Raw genomic sequence first — 23,242 nt, 5'->3', positions numbered from 1 at the left:
AAACAGCCCCGTATGTGAGGCCGTGTTTTTCATTCTATTCAGTCTTTGTATATTCAGATTCTCCCAGTTTCAGCTCTTGCTGTTCTGCCAGATTTCCATTGCATTGATGGCTTCTCTGAATTAATAAGTGTTTTGCAATCGCTGAAAAGTTTTTCCCCACCACCGCCCCCCAGCACCGGGTCTTATCCATATTGATTTTTTCTTTCTTTCTCTTTCCTCTCTGGCTATTTCTCAGATGTTTTATTTTGTAAAGTGTTAATAGAATTTTTCTTTTGCCCTGACATTTTATCTATTCAGGAGGTCTCTGTGAGTCCCATTGTGCGAGTGGACTGTAGAGGAAGGAGCTCTATTCTTTACGACAATGGTTGCCCTAAAAAACATACACAGAACCTCCCTGTCGCTCCCCAGGGTGGAGCGAATGTTGGGAGGGTAGCGGCAGAAAATATCCAAACTTTGGAAGGGAAAGAGGGAGCCAATTACACCCTGTTGAGGGGTGGGGGTGGGGGGGCATTGAAAATACTTTTTTTTAATTAAAAATATTTATTTCTTAAGGGGATCTGAGTTTAGTGCCAAAACATGGCCAACACAGAAGGGAGGCTGTTTTCCTTACTGTTAGGCACTTTTAGCTCCAAATAAGCACTTGGCAAACGTCTTAGAAAATGTGGAGATGGGTGTGAAACAGATGTCACGTTTACCTGCGCGACACCCACCCACCCGCACCACAGGCGTTGGAATTCTTATCGAGGCCCTGGGGTCTGAGTCTGTAGTACCATATGTTCGAGTGTGACTGCTCTGTGTGCAAACAAACCAGTTGATCTTCTGATGGTTTTGCTTGAGTAGTGCACCGAGGCAGAGGGCTGTGGTGTGTGTGGCCTCCGCAGGTGCCTGGGGAGGACTATGGAGCCTGCCTGGCTGCAGAGGGGTCTGGTGAAGGCACCCCATCTCCACCCTGGTACCCTGCCGAGAGAGAGGAGCTCCCTGCTGGCGAGGCAGTCACCGTGCAAGGCCATTTTCCTCCCAGTCACTGACTTTAGAAATGGGGACCAGAAGGGGAAGGCCCCAGGAGCCCGTTTGTTCAGACTCGGTTGCTTAGCAACCAAGGGGGGCCCTGACTCCTGAAGGGATTTTTAAGCTAGGGCAGTGCCTTCGAGGTTTGCGAGGTTTGTGAGGTTTGTGTCTGGCTTGCCTGCCCCTCTTCCATTCTTACCTTGACATTGCTTTTCCCCCTGTTCTGTTTGATAGCATCTAGAAAAATAGATTTGATTTGTCTGGAGGCAGCATTTTAAACCTGGTTTTATTGCTTTGGCCAGTGTCTTCCCCTCCATCAGAGATTGTAGTCTGGAAGGAGTGAAGGATGAATAGCCTATGATTCCCTTTCTCAGCTGGCTTAGCACAGGCCCCCAAACTCATTTGTGAGCCTTTGAGCTCCAATGAACAGTGCTCAGTCCCTCCCAAACACACACACACACACACACACACACACACACACACACACACACACACACACACACACACACACGGTGAAATTGCTCCAAGCTCAGAGCCCTTTGGCTAGCGGCTTTGTCCAGGACCGCATGGGTTGAGTTGTAGTTTTACTGCCAATCTTGGGCACAAAATGAATGAAGAGACCAGGCTGCTCACCTGGCCAAACTGAGTACCCTCCCCAGGTGAGTAGCTGATCGGCTAGGACAATACCTGCACTATAGATGGGTATTTTGGTATTTTGTCAAAGAATAAAGAATTGGATCATAAGTACAAGAAATGGAATTCAAAGCCAAATCTGGTTCAGTGAGGGTGACTTTCTTGAGATCTGCATGGAGATTGAGTGTGGATCCTGAAATCTTATCGCTAGAAATACCCAGAAGGATTGCAGGATGCCTAGAAAGACTGAGGGAGGAAGAGGAAGAGAGACAGAGGATAGCTTTGGTGCTTTCTACTCTTTGTTTGTAAAGGTCCTAGCATGAATGTATTAGTCTGCTGGGGCAGCCATAACCAAGTACCACAGACTGGATGGTCAAACAACAAAAATTTATTTGCTCACTCTTGTGGATGCTGGAAGTCCAAGATCGGCAGGGTTGGTTTCTTCTGAACCCTCTCTCCTTGGTTTGCAGACAGCCACCTTCTCCCTGTGTGTCCTCACTGGTCTTCTCTCTATACCTGACCAGATCCAGATTCCCTCTGTGTATGAGGACCCCAGTCAGCACTGGATCAGGGCCCACTCTAATGACCTCATTTTAACTCAGTAACCTCTTTAAAGATCCTATCTCCAAATACAATCACATTCTCAGATACTGGGGGTTAAGATTCCAACATCCAAGTTTGGAGGGGGCACAGTTCAGCCCATAGCAATCAAGGCATTAAATTTCCATTATGTATAACTGGAAAAAGTTTAAATATCCACAGAAGGATAACTGAGTAAGCAATGGTTTCTCACTCCGTGAAATATTATGCTGCGGTCAAGATAGTATTCACAATAGCTCACACCCATTAGGATAACTACTATAAAAAAAAAACAAACCCAGAAAATAACAGGTGTTGGCCAGGATGTGGAAAAATTGGAACCTTTGTGCACTCTTGGTGGGAATGTAAAATGGTACAGCCACTGTGGAAAACAGGATGTCAATTCCTCCAAAAATTAAAAGTAAAGTTACCATATGATCTAGCAATTTCATTTCTGGGTGTATACACAAAAAAATTGAAAACAGGGACACAAGGAGATATGTGTACATTCATGTTTATTCACAATAGCTAAAACCGAGTATCCATCGATGGATCACTGAATAAGCAAAATGTAGTATATACGTGCAGTGGAATATGGATGAGTCTTGAGGACATTATGATAAGTGGAATAAGCCAGTCACAAAAAGACCAATGCTGTGTGAGTCTATTTATATGAAATACCATAGTCCCCCCTTATTCATGGCTTCAGTTACCCACAGTCATCTGCGGTCCCAATGCAAGTGATCCTCCTTCTGATGGATTATCAGATGATCCATAGCAGCCGAAGGCTATGTCACCTGCCTACGTCATTCACCTCATTTCCTCTCATCATGTAGGGATCTTACCATCTCTCTTTGTCAGTAACTTTACAATGAGATATTTTGAGAGAGAAAGACCACATTCACATAACTTGTATTGTAGTTTATTGTTGTACTTGTTCTATTTCATTATTTGTTACTATTGCTAAATCTTCTACCGTGCCTAATGTATAAATTAAACTTTATCATAGGTATGTATGTTCAAGAAGAAACATGGTATATATTGGGTTGAGTACTGTCCGAAGTTTCAGGCAACCACTGGGGGTCTTGGAATGTCTGCCCTGGAGATGGGGGGACCTCAGTCACAGTCATAGAGACAGCCAATAGGATGGTGGTTGCCAGGGGCTGGGGGGTACTAAGGGGATGGGTGGGGTTATTGTTTGATGGGGTAGAGTTTCAGTTTTACAAGATGAAAAGAGTTCCAGACATGGATGGGTGGGGATGGTAGTTCAACATTACAAATGTACTCAGTACCGCTGAACTCTACACTTAAGAATGGTGAAGATGGAAATTTTTATATTAATGTGCATTTTACCATAATAAAAAAATTGGGAAGAAAACCAGATAATATTCACGACGTAGTCATCTGGGAATTATTTGCAATATTGTAATATTATATTTAAAAAAGAACAAGGGGAAAATTCCATTACAGTATGATTTAAACTATATTAAAATAGGCATACAGTGTATGTTTCCTAAAGGGAAATACATCAGATGTTAACTGTGGTTGTTCTGGGCGGGAAGATGGAAAGACAGTGATTTTTCTTTCTAATTTTTTGTGTTTTCAAATAAATTTTAATGAGCACCTATGACTTTGATAGTGGAAACCACCCTCCCCCAGCAGCATATAGCATTTCATATGTTTTGTCAAAATTCCTAAAGCAGACTCCCTTCTGTTTCTTTTGCAGGTGGAGGACGCAATGCTGATGTTTGACAAGACGACTAACAGGCACAGAGGTACGATCCCCAACCGAAGAAGTTTGCCCCTTCTGTTAGTTGCCCAGCTGTTGAACATCTGTATTCATGAGGGCCACCACAGCACGAAGAGTCCAGATCCTGGACAGTTAAAAATCAGCCACACCCAGCCCGTGTTCCGACATCCCTTTCTGATCCGGGCTTTCTTAGTCTTCGGTAGACCCAAGCACTAAGGAATCCAAGTGGAAATTATTCATAGCAATTACTCGGCTGAGCTTTCAATTTGCATTGAAGGAGGTGGTTTGCAAGTATACTGTCAGTCTGACGAGTCAGAAAAGAAAAAAAATACCCTCGTTGGAGGTCTATTCAACGTGTACGGGGACTGCAGACGCAGCAGCGCCCATTTGCACGTCTGGAATGTTGAGAGGGCTCCGCACTTACTCATTTTTCCTCCTGTGTTCTTCCTGTCCTATCCGTGTTTTAGAAAACAGGTCTCAACTTGGGGGTCTATGAACCCCTGAAATGACACAAACTGTTTATGTTTGCGTTTTCTTGGGAGACGTTCCTAGCTTTGAACAGATTGTCAGAGGGGTGGGTTTCTGACCTCCATACCTCCCCTCCCCAAGAAAGGAACACGTTGAAATTACTGCTTTAAGCAGAAAATTGGACGAATCTAGAAAATCCTCCTAGAGGAAGTAGAGTCCAAGGTTATGGCTTGGCGTTCCATCTCCTGTTCTCCGGAAGCTCCTGGTTTCTGGGGCTCCTATGAACAGGGCACTAAGGAGCCGCGATTCGGAAGGGAGGTGGCAGGAAGCAGCATTCTTGAGAGGAGCCAGAGGGAGCGGTGTTTCCTTGCCACTTGGATTGCATTTAGATGTTTCTTGTGTTGTTTACATTCTTGCTGTCACCTGTGATTAGAAGCACTGACTGTATGCCTCTCCTGTTGGGAGCAGGCAGGCTGAGTGAAAGGGAGGACGAGGGTCGGGGCGGCGGGGGGGGGGGGGGGGGGGGCTGTCCTGAGTGTGCCTGGCAGTCCGGCTTCCCCGGGCGTCCATCCACAGCATCCTCAGAGGGGAGGGTGGAAAACTGGGGCATGGATGTTGGGATATGTTGGGATATGTTGGGAAGGGATGGGGAGGGGTGGAAGGTGAGGAGTAGGGGAAGGAGAAGGAAGAAAAGAAGAGCTTACGGGTGTGGAATGATTGCTTTGTCCTCTGCGTTGCTCAGCATCCTGAGAGCCGAGAGAGCGGGAGGGGAACAGGGTGCGGAGAGGGGCAATTCGTGATTATTCTCTGCCATCATCCTTACAGGGTGTGTGTGGGGGGGTGGTGTCCGAGCACTGCTTTCCTGTGCATGGTCTGATCTGACCTTCACAGCAGCCCTGTGACTTTGGGAGAATCACTTAACTTGTTTATCTTGTTGATCTCAGTTTATTCATCTGTGAAATGGGGATAGTGGTGCCTAGTTTAGCTCTTATCATTTTGTCTTCACTGTCATCATCTGAGGTGACCGAAGCTCAGAGGGGGTATGGGACACACCCCAGGTCATCCCTAGGACTGCTGATTTCAAATTCTGCTCCTTCTCTATGGTCTCCACGTGGGGACGGGCTTGTTAAGAAAAGCGTTCTCATCCATTTGTTTTCAGGGTGGGCGAGGCCCAGCTGAGTGTGGCATTGGTGTTCCGTGCTAGAATTCATGCTCCTGGAAGAGTCCTGAGTGGCTTCTAGGCAGTGTAGCCCTTATCACCCTTTTTTTGAATATCTACCAATAAAGGGATTTCTGATCTGCTCCAGATCAGGCCCTGTTTTGGAGGGGATGAAAAATCATCTCGTGCAGCCCTCACAGCCATGCCTAGAAGTAGGCATGGCATCTGGGGGGCCTGAGAGGGCCGGTGACTTTCCGTGTCACATTATTCAACTAGTAACAGACACAGGCAGGTTCACACTGAGGGTGTTGGGCCCTCTGGGCATAGCCGCAGAGGAGAGGGCCAGGGAAGGTTCTCCCTTATTTCTAACCCAAAGGCTTCCTGCTATGGGTGGTGCCTCTTCCCTTTCTCCAGGGCGCTGGGTGTGGTGATGGGGTGAGGTCCCTCTGTGACTCCTGTCGTGAGGTGGAGGGAGGTCCCTTTTATGGCCCTGTGCTCAGAGTGGCTCCAAGGGTGGCACTGCTCGCTCGCCTGAGTCAGGACTTCTGGGGGGCACTGGCAGGAAGGAGGCTGGGCATAGCCCCGGGCGCATGCTCCGTCCTGCCCCCAATCAAGGCAGGGCCTGCCCAAGCACCCTCCTGCCCTGCCAGAGGGTAAGATTCCTGTCGCGGATGTAGGACTTGAATAATTTGTGGAACCAGAACAAGGGGAAAAATGGGGCCTCTTAGTAAAAAATCATTAAGAATTTCAAGGTGACAACAGAGCATTGAACTCAGAGTGGAGCCCTTCTGAGCGTGGGGAGCTGGCCTGAGTGGGTGTAGCCCGGGGGTGGGGGTGGGGAGAAGGCAGGAGGGAAAGTGTGCCAGGAAGTTTCAACAAGGAGGCCCTGACATCCTCCTTCCCCTTTCCTCCTGTACAGACACCTGCTCCCCGGTGTTCTTTCTGGTGTTCTTTCTGTGTAGGTCGGAGCTTTGCCCCCGCCCACCCCATTTTCTAGCCCCTCTAAGTAGCTGAGAGTTTCTCTTTGAACTGGGTGCTAATGCTGGGGTAATGCTTAAGTGGTTCAGAGCATTTAGGAGGGGAAAGAATTTAAAAAAAAAAAAAAGGACCATGTCACCACAGAAGCACAAATCCTCCATATGGAACAGTGGGGCCCCCATCCCTGGCCTGATGGAATGTGCATTTGGAATCAGGTGATAAGCACAAGAAAAGAAAATCCTCCCGGCAGCCACCTTGCCCCAACCTTACCTTCACCTCCTCAAGCTTCCCGTTTCCCATTATCTTATCAGGAAGAAAGTGCTGCAGTAGCAGAAGTTAAAGACACCTCTCAGGCTGGCAGAGCCACCAGCTTTCTTTTTAAAGAGGTGCACACCGTTAACCCCGTGTGCCGCGACGGTGCTTGCCCAGCACCCACGCACCTAACTCCGACTTCTCTAGCCACCGTGAGCCAGAGGTCAGGGCTGAGCATCCACTCCTCGCCCCACAGTGGCTACGCCCTGCCCCTGCCCCCCCCCCCCCGCCGTTAGTCCTGTAGGGACAGCGTGGCCCTCAGTTATATCTGTTCGCAGAAACGACAGCCCGTATTTCTTTCCCTCTTACGTCTGTACTTGGACCTCACTCCCGCCCTGGGGAAGAATCCGGGGAACAGGAGACAATGAGCCCTCCCAGGATGCACGTCCTCCCCCGTGGAAGCAAGAAGAAGGTCGTTCAGCATGGGACCCACACAGAGGTGTGGAGTCTTCCCCCACTCTCCGCTTAGAGCAGACCTCTAAGCTCCCACTGTCCCCTTGATACCTGACTGGGGCACATTTCCTAACCTCTCTGACACCTCAGGTTCGTCCTCTGCAAAATGGGGGAGCTGGGGTTGATGAGCTCCAGGACCTGAAGTATGTTTCTGGCTTTCAGCCTTTCAACTGAGGGAGTGTCCAAGATTAAGTCCTTTTTCATTTTTGTTTTTTTAGCTAGGAGAGGGAGGTGAGGGGTTGTCTTTGGGTCCCCTGAGATGAAGATGAGCACGCAGGGGTGCCCTCAGGAGGCAGCGAGCAGAGGGAGAAGCTGATCTGTGAGGCCCTGGGAATTCTGAAGCTAGGGCTGGCCCCAGCGGGGTGAAAGGGCTGACCTTACACCTGATGTTGATCCGTCACAGGATGCGGCCCATCCTGGGAAGCACGTGTGACCTTGGGCTTGCCCTGAGGACATCCTGGAGGGAGCAGACAGCTGGGGGCCATCCTCCAAGAGCACTCCCAGCAGATCCTGAAGGGGGGGATCTGGGGATCTGTGGTTGGTACAGTGGGTTCTGTGTTACCCAGGCCATGTTAACATTCTTGGTAGAAACAGCCAGTGCTTCCCGAACAATTCTATACCCCATGCTTAGCACAGCGCCTACACATACTGTTGAATCTTTATGAAGGTCAGAGGTGAACCCAGCTGCCCAGAATCCCTAGTTGGATGTAAACCCAGCCTGTTTGACCCAGAGCTCTTGCTCTCAGCTGCTGTGCAAGCACACTGCAAGGCAGTGGTTTACAGCAGGGGATTTGGTGATTTTAACTCTTGAGCACCTCCTTCTTATTGGTGCTTCTCCACCTACCCTTCTTGCTGGACTGTGATGCACCTCCATTTCAGACGGAGAAACCGAGGCATGTAGAGTTTTGGATGGCCACTTAGCAGGTTCCTGCAGCCAGGTAGGAGCTGAGTGGCTGATAAAAGCTGGGGCCTTCCATGAGATTTTTTGTGCCCAAGGGGAGAGAAAGAAGGTGGCTTTCCAATTTTCTCAGAGTCATTTCATTTGCTCTCTAAAAGCTGTTAGAGGTGGTCTGAAAAATATTGGGCTGATCATCAAAGGATTTAATCACTAGGGGAAAGTTTGTTGCTTTATCCTTGCAAAACTCAGATAAGATCTTAAATTCAGCATTAGGTATTGATCCCAGAGTAGGGCTGGTGAGGAGGGGCTGGAGGGAAGACACTACAAAGTGCTGTCCTTTCCACTTCACCCTTTGGGAGGCATAGGGCTGAGGGGTGAGCCAGAGAGAGGGAGGGAGGGTGGCATGGTTTGGATCTGTCCCACTGTCTCTGCATCAGCCCTGCTTGAGAAAGTGGAGGAACGTGGGGTTGGGGGTTGCTGAAATATATCTCATGTTCACCTCCTCGTCGGGGAAGGGAGCCCCCACCGCGAGTGTCATTCCAGGGGAGGCTCAGCTGTCTCTCTCTCTGACCTCAGGCCTCTAGATTCATGAGCCTCGTGCTGCCGGTCCCTCCACGTCTGGCCCATCAGGGGAGAGCTGGGTGGCTGGGGGCCCAGTGGAAAATGAGTCAAGCCTGATGAAGGTCAGCTGGAGAGGGGATTCGTACAGAGGAGAGACTCGGAGTTGGGCCTTCTTACCTCCCGTGTCTTCCATTCCCCAGCAGGCCTGTTTGCTCCAGAACGTTGCCAGAGGCAAAGGGACGGAGACTGGGAGAGGACGATAAAGCTCAGTGTGTTGGAGGACTCCTCTTGCTACTGTTAAGGGTCGCTTGTTAAGTGCAATGCTGATGGCTTTGGAGAGGGCAGGGGTTCTGAGACAGTCATTGGCTCCCCAACGGGCCCCTCCACTGTACTGACTGCAGCCTGGATGGTTTTGTGACCCTCCAGGAGCACTGTCACCAGCAGGCCCCCTACACGGAGGGCCCTCTGCCAGGGTGGCTGTGCCCTTCCAGGAGCCACGGGGCTGGAAGGGCACCTGCTGGGCCCATGTGGCCAGAGGGAGGAGCTTTCTGCAGGCTCCCCTCCACGAGGTGGGGCTGACGGAGCTCTGCTTCTCTCTCGAAGCTTGCCCGGTGTCTCCGTCCCACAAAGCAGTTGGCTGAAGTTGAAGGTCTCCGTAATTTGTGTAATCAGTTTATTTATTAAAATGGTGCCAGTAAGAGGTCGCTGAAACTGTGATAGAAGATAATGCTTTTCTAAGGAGGAAAAACGGCCCTTAACGTCCTGACTACCTGCCAGACAATCACTTTTTGAAATTGACCTCTGAAGTCCAGACTGACTGTTTTATGTATGCTAGACATGATTCAGGATCGCCCTGTAATTATTTGTTCATCGGGGTCTTCTCACCAGAGCTGGGGGTCGGGGGCAGGGTGCGGAATGTAAAAGGAGTTTCACAAAGGTGTAAACTAAATGAAAAATGAAAAGGCATTGCTTGCTTCGTAGGTGTGGGATGTCAAAGATAACGTATGTGTGTGTTTTTCCTAATGGGAATCTAGCATTCTGACCTTACCTGGGAAAGGTTGAAACTCTCTGGCCCGTAGCTGGGACTTTGTGGGATGGAGGAAGAAGTCCCTCTGGGTGGGAGAGGGTTGTTGGACGGGGTAGGAAGGGCGGCAGGGATTCCTGGAGTCACTACTGGTGAGGACAGTTGGTGATGTGGCTCAAGGGCCTCCGTGCCCACACTGGAATCCAGCTGCTGCAGTCACGCCTTTGCATGGTCCCCACCTCTCAAATCTGCCTCTCGTCCCCTGTGCACGCTGCCGATAGCATTGGGCACCCATCATGTGCCACCCCAAGTCTGAGATGTAGCAAGGGGTTTATTGGAAACCTATAAATAAGTAGCTTGATCATGATTAGTACTGATCCCAATTTTGCACCTGCAGCCGGTCTGTTAATAGGGCCATGAACGCCATCCAAGGGTCTTGGCTACACAGAACTTTCAGTCCAGTCCGTAGGATGATGTGGCCACCAAGCATGGCACTTGGGCTCTTTAATGAAGTAAAGGGTCTCGATCGGGTCAGATGATAATCTTCTCTTCCTACAATGGACCATATTAGTGTGGGACAACTGCTTAGGAAAGATACTGATAAACCAGGACTCTAGGAGAGAGTGTTCAGAATAGGGTAGCAACTCAGTATGATTGCGCTCCTCCTGTGCACCCCAGGTAGAAGGGACATGGGGAGCGGGGCAAGGGCAACCACTGTGGTTGTGATGTGGATGTTAATTGCTGCCTTTGGGTACTTGGAGAGATTCTGTTGGAAAACAGTTACGTGCATTCTTGAAGTTGGGCACGCTTTAGTTAGAATGTGGAAGAACTGCCAAGTCCTACGGTGGTATAAATGGACTTCCACGTACCTCTCCACTAGATGCTCGGAACCCAGGGTGTGGGGCTCCTAGCTGGGCTCATTCTAAAGCCAGGGCTGTGTAAGGGGGGGGGTGAGCAGGCTTCTATGTGCCCACCATGAGGGGTGCAACCCAGAGTCTTCACTCCCTTGTAGGGCCTTGCCCCGGGGCTGTGCCACTTTATTAACCCCCACCCCACCCCCAGCCAATAGCACATTTCCCTCAAGGCCTGACCTGTCACCTGAGCCATCTCAGGACCTCCTCCAGTCTACCAGGGATGTGCAGCAATGGAGGGTGGAAGGGGGGGAGCGGGGTACAGAGCTGCAGCCCGCACCCTGAGCCATCTTTCAGAGACCAGCCCCTGGAGCTGTCTGCACATTTATTTTCTCCTTAAATAAACACCATTAGCCTTCCTGAGAAATTGGTGCAAACATGACCTCACAAATAACCAATTAAAAGGGCAGGGTTGAAGGGGAATGCGCATTTGAAAACATGCAGAGGAGGCCATTAAAGATTCCCGTAGATACCCCAGCCCTGGCAACATTGATCTGAGACCTTAATTTTATTTCTGACAGGAAAGCAAGGAGAGTGCTTTAATTTTTTTTTTTCCCCTGAGCTAACTAAGTTCCGGAAGCGCCCATTCCGGCGCTGTCTCTTGAGATATTAATCAACACAGTAGCTTGGTTTCTGTTCACCTGCTTTTCTTTGTAGACGGGAGGAGTACAAAGCCCTCGACTCCCTAGCAACGGGGCTGGGGGGACGGGGTGCCCAGCGCCAGAGGGAGCCTGTGTCGCCGGGGGGATCTGGCACCCTGGATGCACTGCATTTTCTGGAGCTGGAGTATAAATCTGAAACTTCTTTCCTTTGGAATAAAAGCCCTGGCACGAAAAGGGTGGTGAGCTAATAGGTCTTCCTGCCTCCCTCCTGGCTGAGGCCCACGGAAGCAGAAAGGGAGTGGGCCCAGGGTCAGCAACTTCATTGACCCAGAAATGTTTTTTTGTGGAGAGGGACAATGAGGCTTTTGTTGGGCCCTGTTCCCATAGAGGCCCGGGCTCAGACTCTCACGACACGTTGGAAGATCTCCGTGAGGGCAGGGTGTGGAGGCCTTCAGCGTGGCGACTTGATTAAAAGCACCCCCCTTCTTAGCACCACGGCGCTGCTAGGGGCCCAGGAACCAGAAGCCGGGGTGGCTGCCTCCCTCGGGGACCCAAGGTTCCCCGGGGAGCCTCATTGCTGTGCAGCTCTGGACTTGAGCTTCTGCTCGGAGCCTCGCCGAGCAGAGGCCATGCGCTGGGCCATCTGCATCTCTGTGTGGGCACGGTGTACTTCTAGACCCGGAGTTTTGCAGGCCATCCCAGCTTCCCACCGGTGTGATCTTGGGCAAGTTACCGAAGAGCTTTGAGCCCGTTTGGCTCCCTGGTGGGGCTAATGCACTCACTCCATATGAGTTATTAAGTGCCCACCATGAGCGGGCCTCGGTTCTTGCCTTTCCCCCTTAAGGAAGACCATTGGTTTAACTTCTTGAGGCAAACGGACTACAATCTGTGTTTGAATTTGTAAGACCCTAATCTTTAAAATAATCTTCCCCTCCCCTTCCCACACAAAACATACCCTTGCGTGTGCATAGACTGTTTCTGAAAGGGTCCCCACAGAACTGGTCAGACAGTGTTAGAACGGCATAGTGGGTAAGAGCACATGCTTTAGAGTCAGGCAGCGGGTGTTTGAATCCAAGCTCTGCGACATAATACCTGTGTGACCATGGGCAAGTTACTTACCCTCTCTGTGAGTCAGATTCCTCATTTGTAAAATAGGAATGATGACCGCGGGTTAGCCTGAGTCTTACAGCAGTTAATTAGTGTAAGGGACTTGGAACAGTCTCTGGCCACAGTGAGCACCTGAATGTGTTTTATGCGCAGGCCTATATATTCATAGATGCAAATATATATAAATAAAAAGCAGCCTTCGCTTCTGGGGAAGAGGATTAAGTGCCCAGAGGTACAAAGATAAGGAAAAACATTTTATTGTATACTTATTTACCTTTTGAATTTTTGTTCCATGTGCATTTATTACCTGTTCATTTACTTTTTTAGTGTAAGCTTTTAAAATTCATTCTAATTTGAATTGTAAATGCAGTGATACAACAACATGAGAGAGAGTTCTCAAAAGAAAAAAATTCGCCTCATCCCAGCTCCCTAACACGGTAACTGTTGTCACTTCTACCTTGTTCCTGACATCTGCGTAAATGTTTTAAAACTTGGTTGTAATGATGGGGCTGGTACAACGCGTGGTATCTCATGCTTGGTTGAATGAGGTGTGGGCCCTGGCTCATCGGAGTTTTCTCTCTTGCCAGGGAGAGGGGCCAGGTTAGTCCAGAACAATAACATTTGATTAAATGCAGCCGAGGATCTTTTTACCTCTGACTTGCCTTTTTCTTTCCATAAACAGAGAGTCAGATAGATAGATGAAGATTTTCTTAGTAGTTTCTGCTCCTCCCAGACAATGTGCTATTAATAGAATAGCCAGCCTGGTCCCCGTCTGCAAAGAAACATGGTTTGCTTGAGTTTATCTCGGACCAGAGGGGAGAGAGGTCAAATGGGAGACCCTCCATTCCAGAAGTTCAGAGTGCTTTTTATTTTTTTTTTTAAGATTTTATTTATTTATTTGACAGAGAGAGAGAGAGCACAAGTAGGCAGAGAGGCAGGCAGAGAGAGAGGGAGAAGCAGACTCTCCACTGAGCAGGGAGCCCAATTCAGGGCTCGATCCCAGGACCCCGGGATCATGACCTAAGCCAAAGGCAGACGCTTAACCAACTGAGCCACCTAGGCGCCCGTCAAAGGGCTTTGTAAAGAAAAAAGTTAAAAGCATTTTCCTAACCAAGTTATGATTAATAAACACGTGGGAACCTTACATAATATGGCAAATACAGAATCCCCCTTGTGTCCCTGTTGCTTAAAGCTTAAAAGGCCCAGCAAGTACCTAGGAAATGAAGGTAGTGAGGTGCCACGTGGCAAAGGGGTGAGAGCTTGGGTCTCAGGTCACACTGTTGGGTTCCCAAATCTCAGCACTAACCCCAATCAGCTGTGTGACCTTGGGCACGTTAGTAAGCTTCTCTGACCCTCAGTTTTCTCATCTGTTAAATGGGTACTGTTATTAACTCACAGACTAATGAGGTGTGAGGTAATTCATCTGTGTGAAACATCTACTGCTTAGGAGACCATCTGTAAATGTTAGCATTATTACTCTAACGCTCCTGTTATTTTGCTGTGACTACTCTTACTGTTGTTTGGGGAAGAAAGGCCAAGGCTCGCTGATTAGAGAAAATGTTAACACTCCAGAGTGCTGCGTGTAGATGCCATCAGGTTTGCCAGGATGGGAGAATAGTGTGGGTTGAATTGTATCCCCCTCTCCCCAAAGGGGGAGTCTCAACCCCTCTTAGTTCAGAATGTGACCTTACTTGGAAATAGAGTCTTTGCAAAGGTAATCAAGATGAGGCCATTCTGGGTCAGGTTCATCCCATGACTAGAATCCTAAGAGGGAAGACACGTGAAGACAGATACTCAGGGGGAAGTGTCATGGGACCATGAGAGCAGGACTGGGCATGATGCAGCCGTCAGCCCAGGATTGCTGGCAACACCACAGGCCAAGGGCTCGGGACAGATTTTCTCCTGGAGCCTTTGGGAGAATGTGGCCCCACCAACATCTTGATGTCAGGCTTCTAGCTTCCAGAACTGTGAGACACTCAACTTTGTTGTTTTCCGCACCCCCAGTTTGTGGCACACTGTTACAGCCGCCTGGGGAGGGCGCAGAGGGTGGAGCCCCACTTTCTGCGGGACAGGTGCCCCTGCTCCAGGGCCGCCGTGGCCGTGTGCATCCCCGCCACGTCACGCTGTTCCCTCGGCAAAGCTACGTGCGGGAGAAATCCGAGAACACGGCCCCCAAATCCTGACATCGTTCGTGGCTTGCCCAGGTTGAATTTAGTCAAAGACCGTGAAATTGACCTTTGGGTGTTACATATATTTTTCAGTAGAAACACTCGAAGAATTCTGAGATTTCATTTTTAATCTAGTCATCTTCAGAGCTCGGTCATTTCTTTGGAAGCCAAAGAATACGTTCAGAGTGCTGTGGATACACCAGTTACACTGGGGAGTTGTCAGGACCCCCAGCTCTCAAGAATGCAGACCGCCCATTGGATGGGTGTTTCCAGCTTGGTTCATTCGGTTCGGCTGCCTAGGGAAATAAGAGAAAGAGAGAAGGAAGTCAGGAGAGCTTGGGTGAGACAACACACACTCTACCCTCCTTACATACCTGCTCCAACTTCCACCCTGGGAAAAAATAAGAATGTACACAGCGAGACAACGCTGAACTTCAGAACCTGCCAGACAGACTTCTTGATTTCTTTATGTTGTCCCAGAAACCCTTCCAGGCAGGAACGTTTGCCAAATGCAATCCTAGAGTGAGTTTCTGAGCTAAATTAATGCCATTGAGGGTCAAGACGCCAATACCTACAGGTCTCCAGTCACAGGACGCAAGTGGGCACCCACATGGATGTGTTTCTCTTAACCCTCAGGCTTCGCTGGCAAGCCTGGCAGGCCATAAAGTAACTGCCGTGATTTTACAGTGATCAGAGTTGGTCACCTTTGAGCACTCCGTACAAATGCGAAATTTCTTCCTCAACTTGCCCCGTCTTGATGTCAGGAAATAATTGAAAGCACATCCTTCTGTCTGAATGTTTCCAGCGCCGGTGCCTGTGTTCGGCAGCCGAGGCAAAGCCGGCGCCTCTGCACCAGATCTGCAAAGGACGCAATGCTGACATCCGATTTATTATCTCGGAGGCTGGGCCGGTTCCTGGATGATTCATGACTCCCACTCTCCACTGCCGCTGGGGGTGACATCATCCATTCTGGGCCCAGAATAGACACAGAAGCAACAGTGGCCCCCGTTTTGTGTATCTCTCACTAGCCCTGGGCTCCCTCCTGCTTCACACCCAGCTGCTGTGCGTTCCCCGGGTGGGAACAGCAGCGGGTCCAGGGAGCCCACTGGAAACGTCACTTTAGGAGAAGGCCCTCAGTGGGTTTGGATGCCCTGCTAGTCTGCGTAGTCAAGAAGGGAACTTCCCCCAAAGTTCACTTCGTCCGCTTATGTTCCTTTAGTTGGAACTTAGATTCTTCTCATAACCCCAAGAGTTGCTTAACTCCCTGCGGCTACCTTTGGCTTACCCAACTTACAGACGGGGTTGGCTGGGAAGACCGGGGTGACTTACAGCATCCCATAGCCCAGCTTTAAGAGGCCCATGTGATGAATGATGGCTCCCACGGCCGAGGTTTCGGACCGTATCTGCGGTTTTCAACCCTGGTTGCAGATTAGAATCACCTGGGGAGTTTTAAAATGAACCGATGCCTGGGGCCCACCCTAGATCAATTCAGTGAGACTCCAGGCTGGAGCCCCGGCGTGGAGGCATTTCCGTGCTCCCCCAGCTGAAGCTAGTGTGCAGTCAGGGCTGGAAACCCCTGGGTCAGACGCTCTCCAAGGGCCTTCCAGCTTTAAAGTTCACTAAGGCAGGGCCGCTGACCAGGTCTTTGACTCGGGCCCGTGTCTAGGCCGTGGGGTGGAGGGCTGTCCTTGGTGCGTAAGCCCTGGGAGGGAGGCGGTGTCTCCTATAGGTGAGTGGCCCTCGGTGATCCGTGCGAGCAGTGGGAGGTGGGAATGATTACCGTTCCGTTGTGCCAGTTGTGAATCGAGTTATCGTCCTACCGAAAATATGTTGCTGGCTTGTTGTCACTGGTAGGATAAGGCCTGAGACGTTGGCGCTGGTCTGCAGACGCTTTGCTGCCCGGCTCTTTTCTCCTGTCCAGCTTCACCCGATACCGTGCTCCCTGCAGCCATGCCAAGCTCCTGCGCATTGCCTTAACAGGGCCGCCTTCACAGGCTGTTCCTCGGGGGGCCAGGAACAGTCTGTCTCCCCCTCCTGGCCAGTTCTTACTCAGTTTTCGGGAGGAGTCTTAAATACCCTTTCCTCCGGGAGATCTTCCCGAAACCCCCAGACTGGGTCAGCTCCATCGGTCCCCTGGGCTCCCGGGTCCTTTCCTTTCCCTTCATTGCACTTCTCAGTTCTTAGTGATTGTGTTACTTGGTTGATTCTTATCTGTGTCTTCCCCATTTCCCTCCCTTATGTCCCCAGTATTTGGCAAATGGTATTTATAGGGCAAGAGAGTGGGTGGAAAAAGGGCAGGCCCTCCCCACTGTGGTCTCTGTTATCGGCTGCTTGAAAATAGAGGTTCATCTCCACTTCCTCTGCTCTGTGCCTTCCCCCTGCCGGAGACCTACGTTCGCAAAAAAAGAGGTGCAGTGGTCTTGCCTAGAGGAGAGCGTAAGAGCTGCAGGTGTTTTCGGGAGAGAGCTTTGGTAAAGCCTGAACCTGAAGATGGTTCGGGAACACTGCTGTTTCTTCCAGAGCCTAGAGGGGGAACAATTATTCAGCAAACGGCGGGTGGAGGGGTGTATGTCTTTCTTAAAGGGGTGTATGTCTTTCTTAAAAGGGGAAAAAAAAATGCCTTTGGTGGGGGTGTAGTTGCCTTTTACAGGTGACCTGGAAGAAAGACTGAAAATACCGGTTCAATTTAAAAAAAAGTCCTACATTCCTTCTCCTAACCCATGATGCCTGGTGCGGCCTGGTGGGCCAAGGGTAGGTGTACTTCAGCCAGGGGTCCGTACCAGGATTTAAAACATTTACGCACTTCACTCTCAAAGGCCAGGTAGAAAGGTGTGTACTTAGAGATTTCTGAATTTCCTCCCCACTTCCCAAATCACTAGGCTTGGCATCTTAGTCTTCTTTTAATTAAGTTGATTCATCTGCCCTGGGAAGATTTCCTGATTCAGCTAGTATATTTATGTATAAACTACTCTGGAAACACCTGGCAATTTTTCTGAGTGACAATAAGGAAACATTGCCTGAAAATTATAGTTTAATTTGCTCCCTCCCCCATGCTGTCTTACCTGTTTAAAAAACGGGTAAGATTTATAAAAAGGAGCTTTGTATTTTGCCCATAGTACTGATCCTGTTTTACAACAGAAATGTGTATCCACAATACCTAATAATTTCCCTTCATGTATTTTTAGAACTCTAGCTTTTAATGGACAATGGAATCATTCCTTGGCAGATGGGAACTCACCGAATTGCATGTTCTTATTTATTGTGAATTTTCAGGTAGGCCTCCGAAGAGATTGGTAAATTTATATTAAAAAGTTAGAATTAAAAGGTTAGAATAAATGTCTTCATGGCTCTTTTTAGGAGTTGCCATTCTAAGGGTGTATAGGAACTTTGTGTGTGTGGTGGGGCCGGGGGTGGGAGATGGTGCGTAGGTGAGATGTGGCCCTTTGTTTTAAAAATGCTGGAATCAAAGATCTTACAAAGGATCAAAATAGGAAAGTAGGTGCCTGTATGTATTTTTACTTTATTTTAGGTTTGCGGTTCCTTTATGATGGGATTAATAAAATCCCTTGCTAAAACAAAGACTCAGGCCTTGGTCTGGTCAATTAGCAGTCTTAACTTTTCCTGGGTAGTATAAACGGCTTCCGCAAAGTGGCTTGAATCCTAAATTGGCACCTCCTGGGTCCATCCCTTCTTCCCCCCACCCTTTTTATTTTTTGTAATTTCTTTAGCAAAATGTGAGGGGAAGAAACCCCAGGTAGCCTAGCAAATCTTGCTGCCTGGTCGGTAGCAGCTGGGGGGGAAGAGGAGAGCAGCTGTGTCTGCCTTATTAGTCATTCCATGAAGAAATTGATTTGATAAATAATAAAGCAATGATATTAGCAACACATGCTTGCAGGTCAGATGACTTCGATGAAAGCCCCTTTCACTAGTTAAGTGTGTGTAATGGTTTGACAACATATATACCTTCTAAAAACCTCCTGTTTTAAAGTGGAAATTGGACTGTTCATGCAATTCTTAGCAGATCTGCCAAGCCTGTTACCAAAGGGGCTTGGAAATCTGAAGGGTGATCTCTCTAATTTGGCCTCTGATCCCCCCTTTCAGAGGCTTAAACTTACTTTGTTTTCCTGTCCTTGCATTTTCATTCTGTTAACTGTTTTGATTTGTAAAATACTGTGCCTCACACCACACTCCTTTATGATGATTTACTGTGCTGATTTTTATCTTGCACCCTAAATCCTTGATAAGAGCATTTTAAAAATGAAATTGCTACCTGACACTTAACAAAAACCCTGTCTGGCAGCCAGGGAAGAAGCTGGAGTTGGAGGAGGAAAGGGAACTGGGGCTTGGAGGAGGAAGATTTTTCAAGGAACCGTATCATGCTTACCCCCTTTCCCCTGAATTCTAGAAGTTGTGTTTTTTTTAAGATGTTTTATATATTTTTGAGAGAGCGCGAGAGAGTGATCACGAGCGGGGCAGGGGCGGAGGGAGAAGCAGACTCCCCACTGAGCAGGGAGCCCGATACCGGACTCCATCCCAGGACCCTGGGATCATGACCTGAGCCGAAGGCAAACGCTTAACTGACTGGGCCACCCAGGTGCCCTAGAAGTTTTGCTTTTTGTTTTTTGTATTTTTTTTTTTTTAATGATGCATTAACACAACTTGTCGATGCCCCTTGCTGCTATTGTATGGTGAGCTGTGGGCAGGAAGTGGGAGAAACTCATGCACGTCCTTTGCTGTGGATTGAAACTTGATGAATGGACAGACAGATGGACAACATTTAACCACCTCCACATTTCTGTCCTGGAGCACATGGCCGCCTTCACTGCCGACATCCCCACTTCTGTACCCTTTTCCTACTCTAAGGCCGGTCAAAGCAGAATCTCCTCTAGTTGAGAAGCTGACTTGCCTGGAGTTAAGTATGTGCTGTAACAGAAACTTTTTGGTTTGTTTGGCTGTGTGCTGTTCTGGAACTCTCCAGTTAGCCACACGAGGCTTTGATGATGGGGGGCATCCATAAATAGAGCTGTCTGAACCAGTGGGTCATTTAAATTCTAATACAGTGACTTAATGAACTCTTGTCTTTAATTCCTGTGATGTGGAGAAGACAGGCATTCTCTGCCTGTAATGAAGCTTCTTAACCCATCTCTTTACTGACTGGTGCTTTTATTATTATGACGACTGGAGACCGTATTATGCTAGGATAATGGGTTTTCCGAGTGCCTGGCAGAGTAGCGGGTAATGATGATCTTCTGTTGGAATCACGGTGGTCACTGGCTTATCTGGCAGAGGCCTTATTATATCTGAGTTTTCTGAAGTGCTGTGTGTGAAGACCTGGCATTTACTGTCCTAGTTTATTGGGGTAGGGGCGGGTGCTGCGGCAGCAGGAACACATATCCCCTCCTCCCCCCCCCCCCCCCCCCGCTGAGGGCTCTGATCATGGAGGTGCAGCTGCCTGGCGCCAAGGCCACAGTCAGCAGGAGGCCCCTGTGTGTTCTCTGGCCATGCCAGAGCCATTATGCCTAATTTATCACCCACCTCCTGAAAATATAATCCGCCACCAAAATGACTGCTTTTGGAAACTGTCTTGTCTCTTTTGAGCTGAGACTGGAGACAACCAGACAAGGTTCGGTGGTGACGAATAAAGAAACATTACTTTCTGAACACAATCTTCTGTTACCAGTCACTTTTCAACAGACATTCAATCAAAATGCTAATCGCAGCGGCAACAAGGGAACGTGGTTATTGTAATACTAATTGATTGGTTGGAGGGTGGGTTTTGTTAAGTGCAGCATAAGATTTCGGGAATACGATTCTCTTTAGTTACAGCAGCACTAATAAAAATGAACAAATGATGATTTCCCAGGTAATGGCTTAAAACATTTTTTTGTTTGAGTTTAAAATGCGATCCGGTGGAAATGGCGCTGGAAAAATGGCGCCCAAGTGGGTGGCCTTGCCCTTAGCAGACCCAGGTGTAGAGATTCAAATCTAGAATGCCCTTGGAAAGCTGTGTGGGACCTTCGTAGACCATAGTGATGGGGGTTCTCCCAGCTGCCAGGGGCGGTCAGGCAGTGGGTCGTTCCAGCTTGAAGTCCATGGTATTTCCAGAGCTGTGGTGGGGGCTGGGTTGTACTGATCCGGTCATGTGTTCATTGTGGGTTTCCTCAGATTGGCCAGGGGCAAAGGGGCCCCCCACGGTACCAGCGGAGGCCCATCCTGTGCTGGGGGCTCTGCTGCGTACTGGGGTACCCTCTGTTCCAGGAGCTGTTCAAGTTCTAGCAATACTACGGGAACAAAGCAGGCCTCGTGCTAGCCCTTCTTTGCGAGCGCCTCTTCTTTTGGGGAGGAGCATAGATCATTTCAGGTACCGCTAAGTGCTCTGAAGCAAAAATAGGAAAATCCTGGTGAGGGAGCCTAGGGCCTATTTAGGTGGGTAGGTGGCCTGGCCTCCCCGAGGAGCAGGCATTTGAATTGGGAGGCAAAGGTATTCCAAGGAGAGGGCAACAGTGAGTGCAAAGGCCCTGGGGGTGGGCATGAACATGGCATGTTTGAAGGACAGAAGGCCATGGCTGAGAGGGAGAGTGGTAGGCAATGATCGAGGGAGGTGGGTAGGGGCTGGACCATGAAGAGTTTGTGAGCCAGGGCAAGGTGGAGGGCAGCTGTTGGAAAGGGGGAAGAAGGGCAGAGGCATAGGACTTCTGCTCTGGAAAGATCCCACTGGCTCCTGAGTTGAGGAAGGGTGACAGGGCTGCACGCTGGGCAGTAGGAAAGCCAGTGGGAGTTCATTGCAGAAGAGGAGAGCTGCCAAGGTCTTGGGCTGTAGCAAAGGGGATGGGGAGAGGCAGTTTTTTGGAGATGAAACCCAAGATGTTCTCAGTTGTTGGATGCTGGTTATGAGGAGCTGGCTCAATTAGGGCTGACTATAGGTTCAGGGTGGAGCAGCTGAGGGGATGGTGGTTCTGTTCACATTAATATGGGGACTGCTTTGATGGAAGGAACCCATCTCAGTAAGAAAATCAATAGTTGTGTTTGCAATTCCCATTGGAATCCATTTGGTGATTTGAATAGATGGAAATATAAAAAGTACACCAAAGAAGAGGGCTCTCGAATTAAAATAATCCTTTTTGTATGAACCTCACTAAGGAAGGGATTGTTTGAGGGGAGCCCCGAGTGATGTTGGTGTGATAGGGAAGCGTGAAGATGCAATTATTGTTTGGCCCCTAAACGCACCAGGCTTTCTAGCTTTAGAAGCCCCTCCCTCACACTTCTCTGTTGACGAGATTCATCCAGAGGATTTCAGGAAAGATGCGGCATCCAGGAATCCAAACATCATTGCATCTGTCACCCCAGGAATGAGAGAGCGTGGATGCTCCTCCCCTGAATGTGTGCCTTGGGGTCTGGGCTCCCTGTGAATGTCCTCAGAAGACAGGCCCTGGGGTTGCCCACTCCCTACTTCTTCCTGCTTCCAGATCTCTTGGATTTCAAAAGACTTAGTCCCTAAAGAGGGGCTCGCCTTTTGCGGCCCTGACCATGCAGACCAGAGGTAGGACCCCTCGAGGTGTGGGTACCGTTCTGACAAATTGTTTAAAATAAAAAGGCAGGTAGCAGATTGGTGTTACTGGGGTGGGAGTGGGGGCCTAATTGGGGTGGGGAGGCAATGCTAGCCTTCCTTTCAATTTGTCAAGCTTTCTTTCAAAAGATCTGCCAAAGAAGAAAGGGTAATTAATAGGCTTGAAGTCATTTCCGATGTGTCAGGATTTCTGCCTTGCTTCCAAGTGATAATGTTCGCCGGCTCCGGGCCTCTGGGGAGCCTTCCATCTTATTAACTTGTCTGGAAGAAACAGGGAGTGGGGACAGCTCGGGCCAGTGGGTGACAAGAAATAAAGATTTGTGGTGTGGTGAGCTGTAAACAGTAGGGCCAGGTAAGTTTGGGGTGGGGTGGGGAGGGAGGGCGATTGCTCACAAGCTCCACGGCAGCACCAGGCAGAGGGATATAGCTTCCTGGGCCAGTGACCCTTCGCCAGTCTGGAGGCATCGTCCAGGGTGACCCCAAGAGAAGAGGTGCTTTTGATGAGCTACCTGGAGGCCCTCAGCAAGTTTGGTGTTTGCCTCTTCACACCTCTTCTCCTTGCTCCTTAAACAAAATAAGCCAGTACCCTCCCCAGCCCCAGGAGTTCCCGGCCCACACATAGACCCCAAGCTCTTGATTTAGCCTAGTTGCCTGGCACCCCACAGTATCCGCTGGTAATGTCTGGGTTCAGCCCATGAATAAGGAATCCTGTTTTCTCTTCACTTCTGATTGTCTTCACCGTGGCTTTCCTCTTCGGGGTAGCTCTTTGCCGTCCTTTCCCGCCTCCCCTCCGCCCCTACCCTCAGCTGTGAAACCAGTCACCTCTAAGAATTAAGGGCTGGGTGAATTTCTTTCTTTTCTTTCTTTTTCTCTCTTTCTCTTTTTCTTTCTTTTTCTTTTTCTTTTTCTCTCTTTTTCTCTTTCTCTTTCTTTCTCTTTCTCTTTTTTCTTTCCTTCTCTCTCTCTCTCTTTCTCTTTCTCTCTCTCTCTCTCTTTCTCTTTCTCTCTCTCTCTCTTTCTCTCTCTTTCTCTCTCTCTTTCTCTCTCTTTCTCTCTCTCTTTCT

General features: G+C 49.1%; 1 protein-coding gene across 7 annotated transcripts in view; it reads left to right on the top strand.

Annotated features, from left to right (window-relative positions):
- MSI2 (musashi RNA binding protein 2) overlaps positions 1-23,242 on the top strand; it is a 391,573-nt gene that overhangs the window by 241,557 nt on the left and 126,774 nt on the right. For all 7 annotated transcript variants that reach the window (XM_027624505.2, XM_027624504.2, XM_027624507.2 and 4 more), the window contains exon 7: positions 3,947-3,995. In XM_027624505.2, the coding sequence (XP_027480306.1) occupies positions 3,947-3,995 (49 nt within the window). The remainder of the gene's footprint in view (positions 1-3,946; positions 3,996-23,242) is intronic.

This window comes from Zalophus californianus, chromosome 16 (assembly GCF_009762305.2).
Source record: "Zalophus californianus isolate mZalCal1 chromosome 16, mZalCal1.pri.v2, whole genome shotgun sequence".
Classification (NCBI taxonomy): Eukaryota; Metazoa; Chordata; class Mammalia; order Carnivora; family Otariidae; genus Zalophus; species Zalophus californianus.
This window is presented reverse-complemented; position numbering and strand designations above follow the sequence as displayed.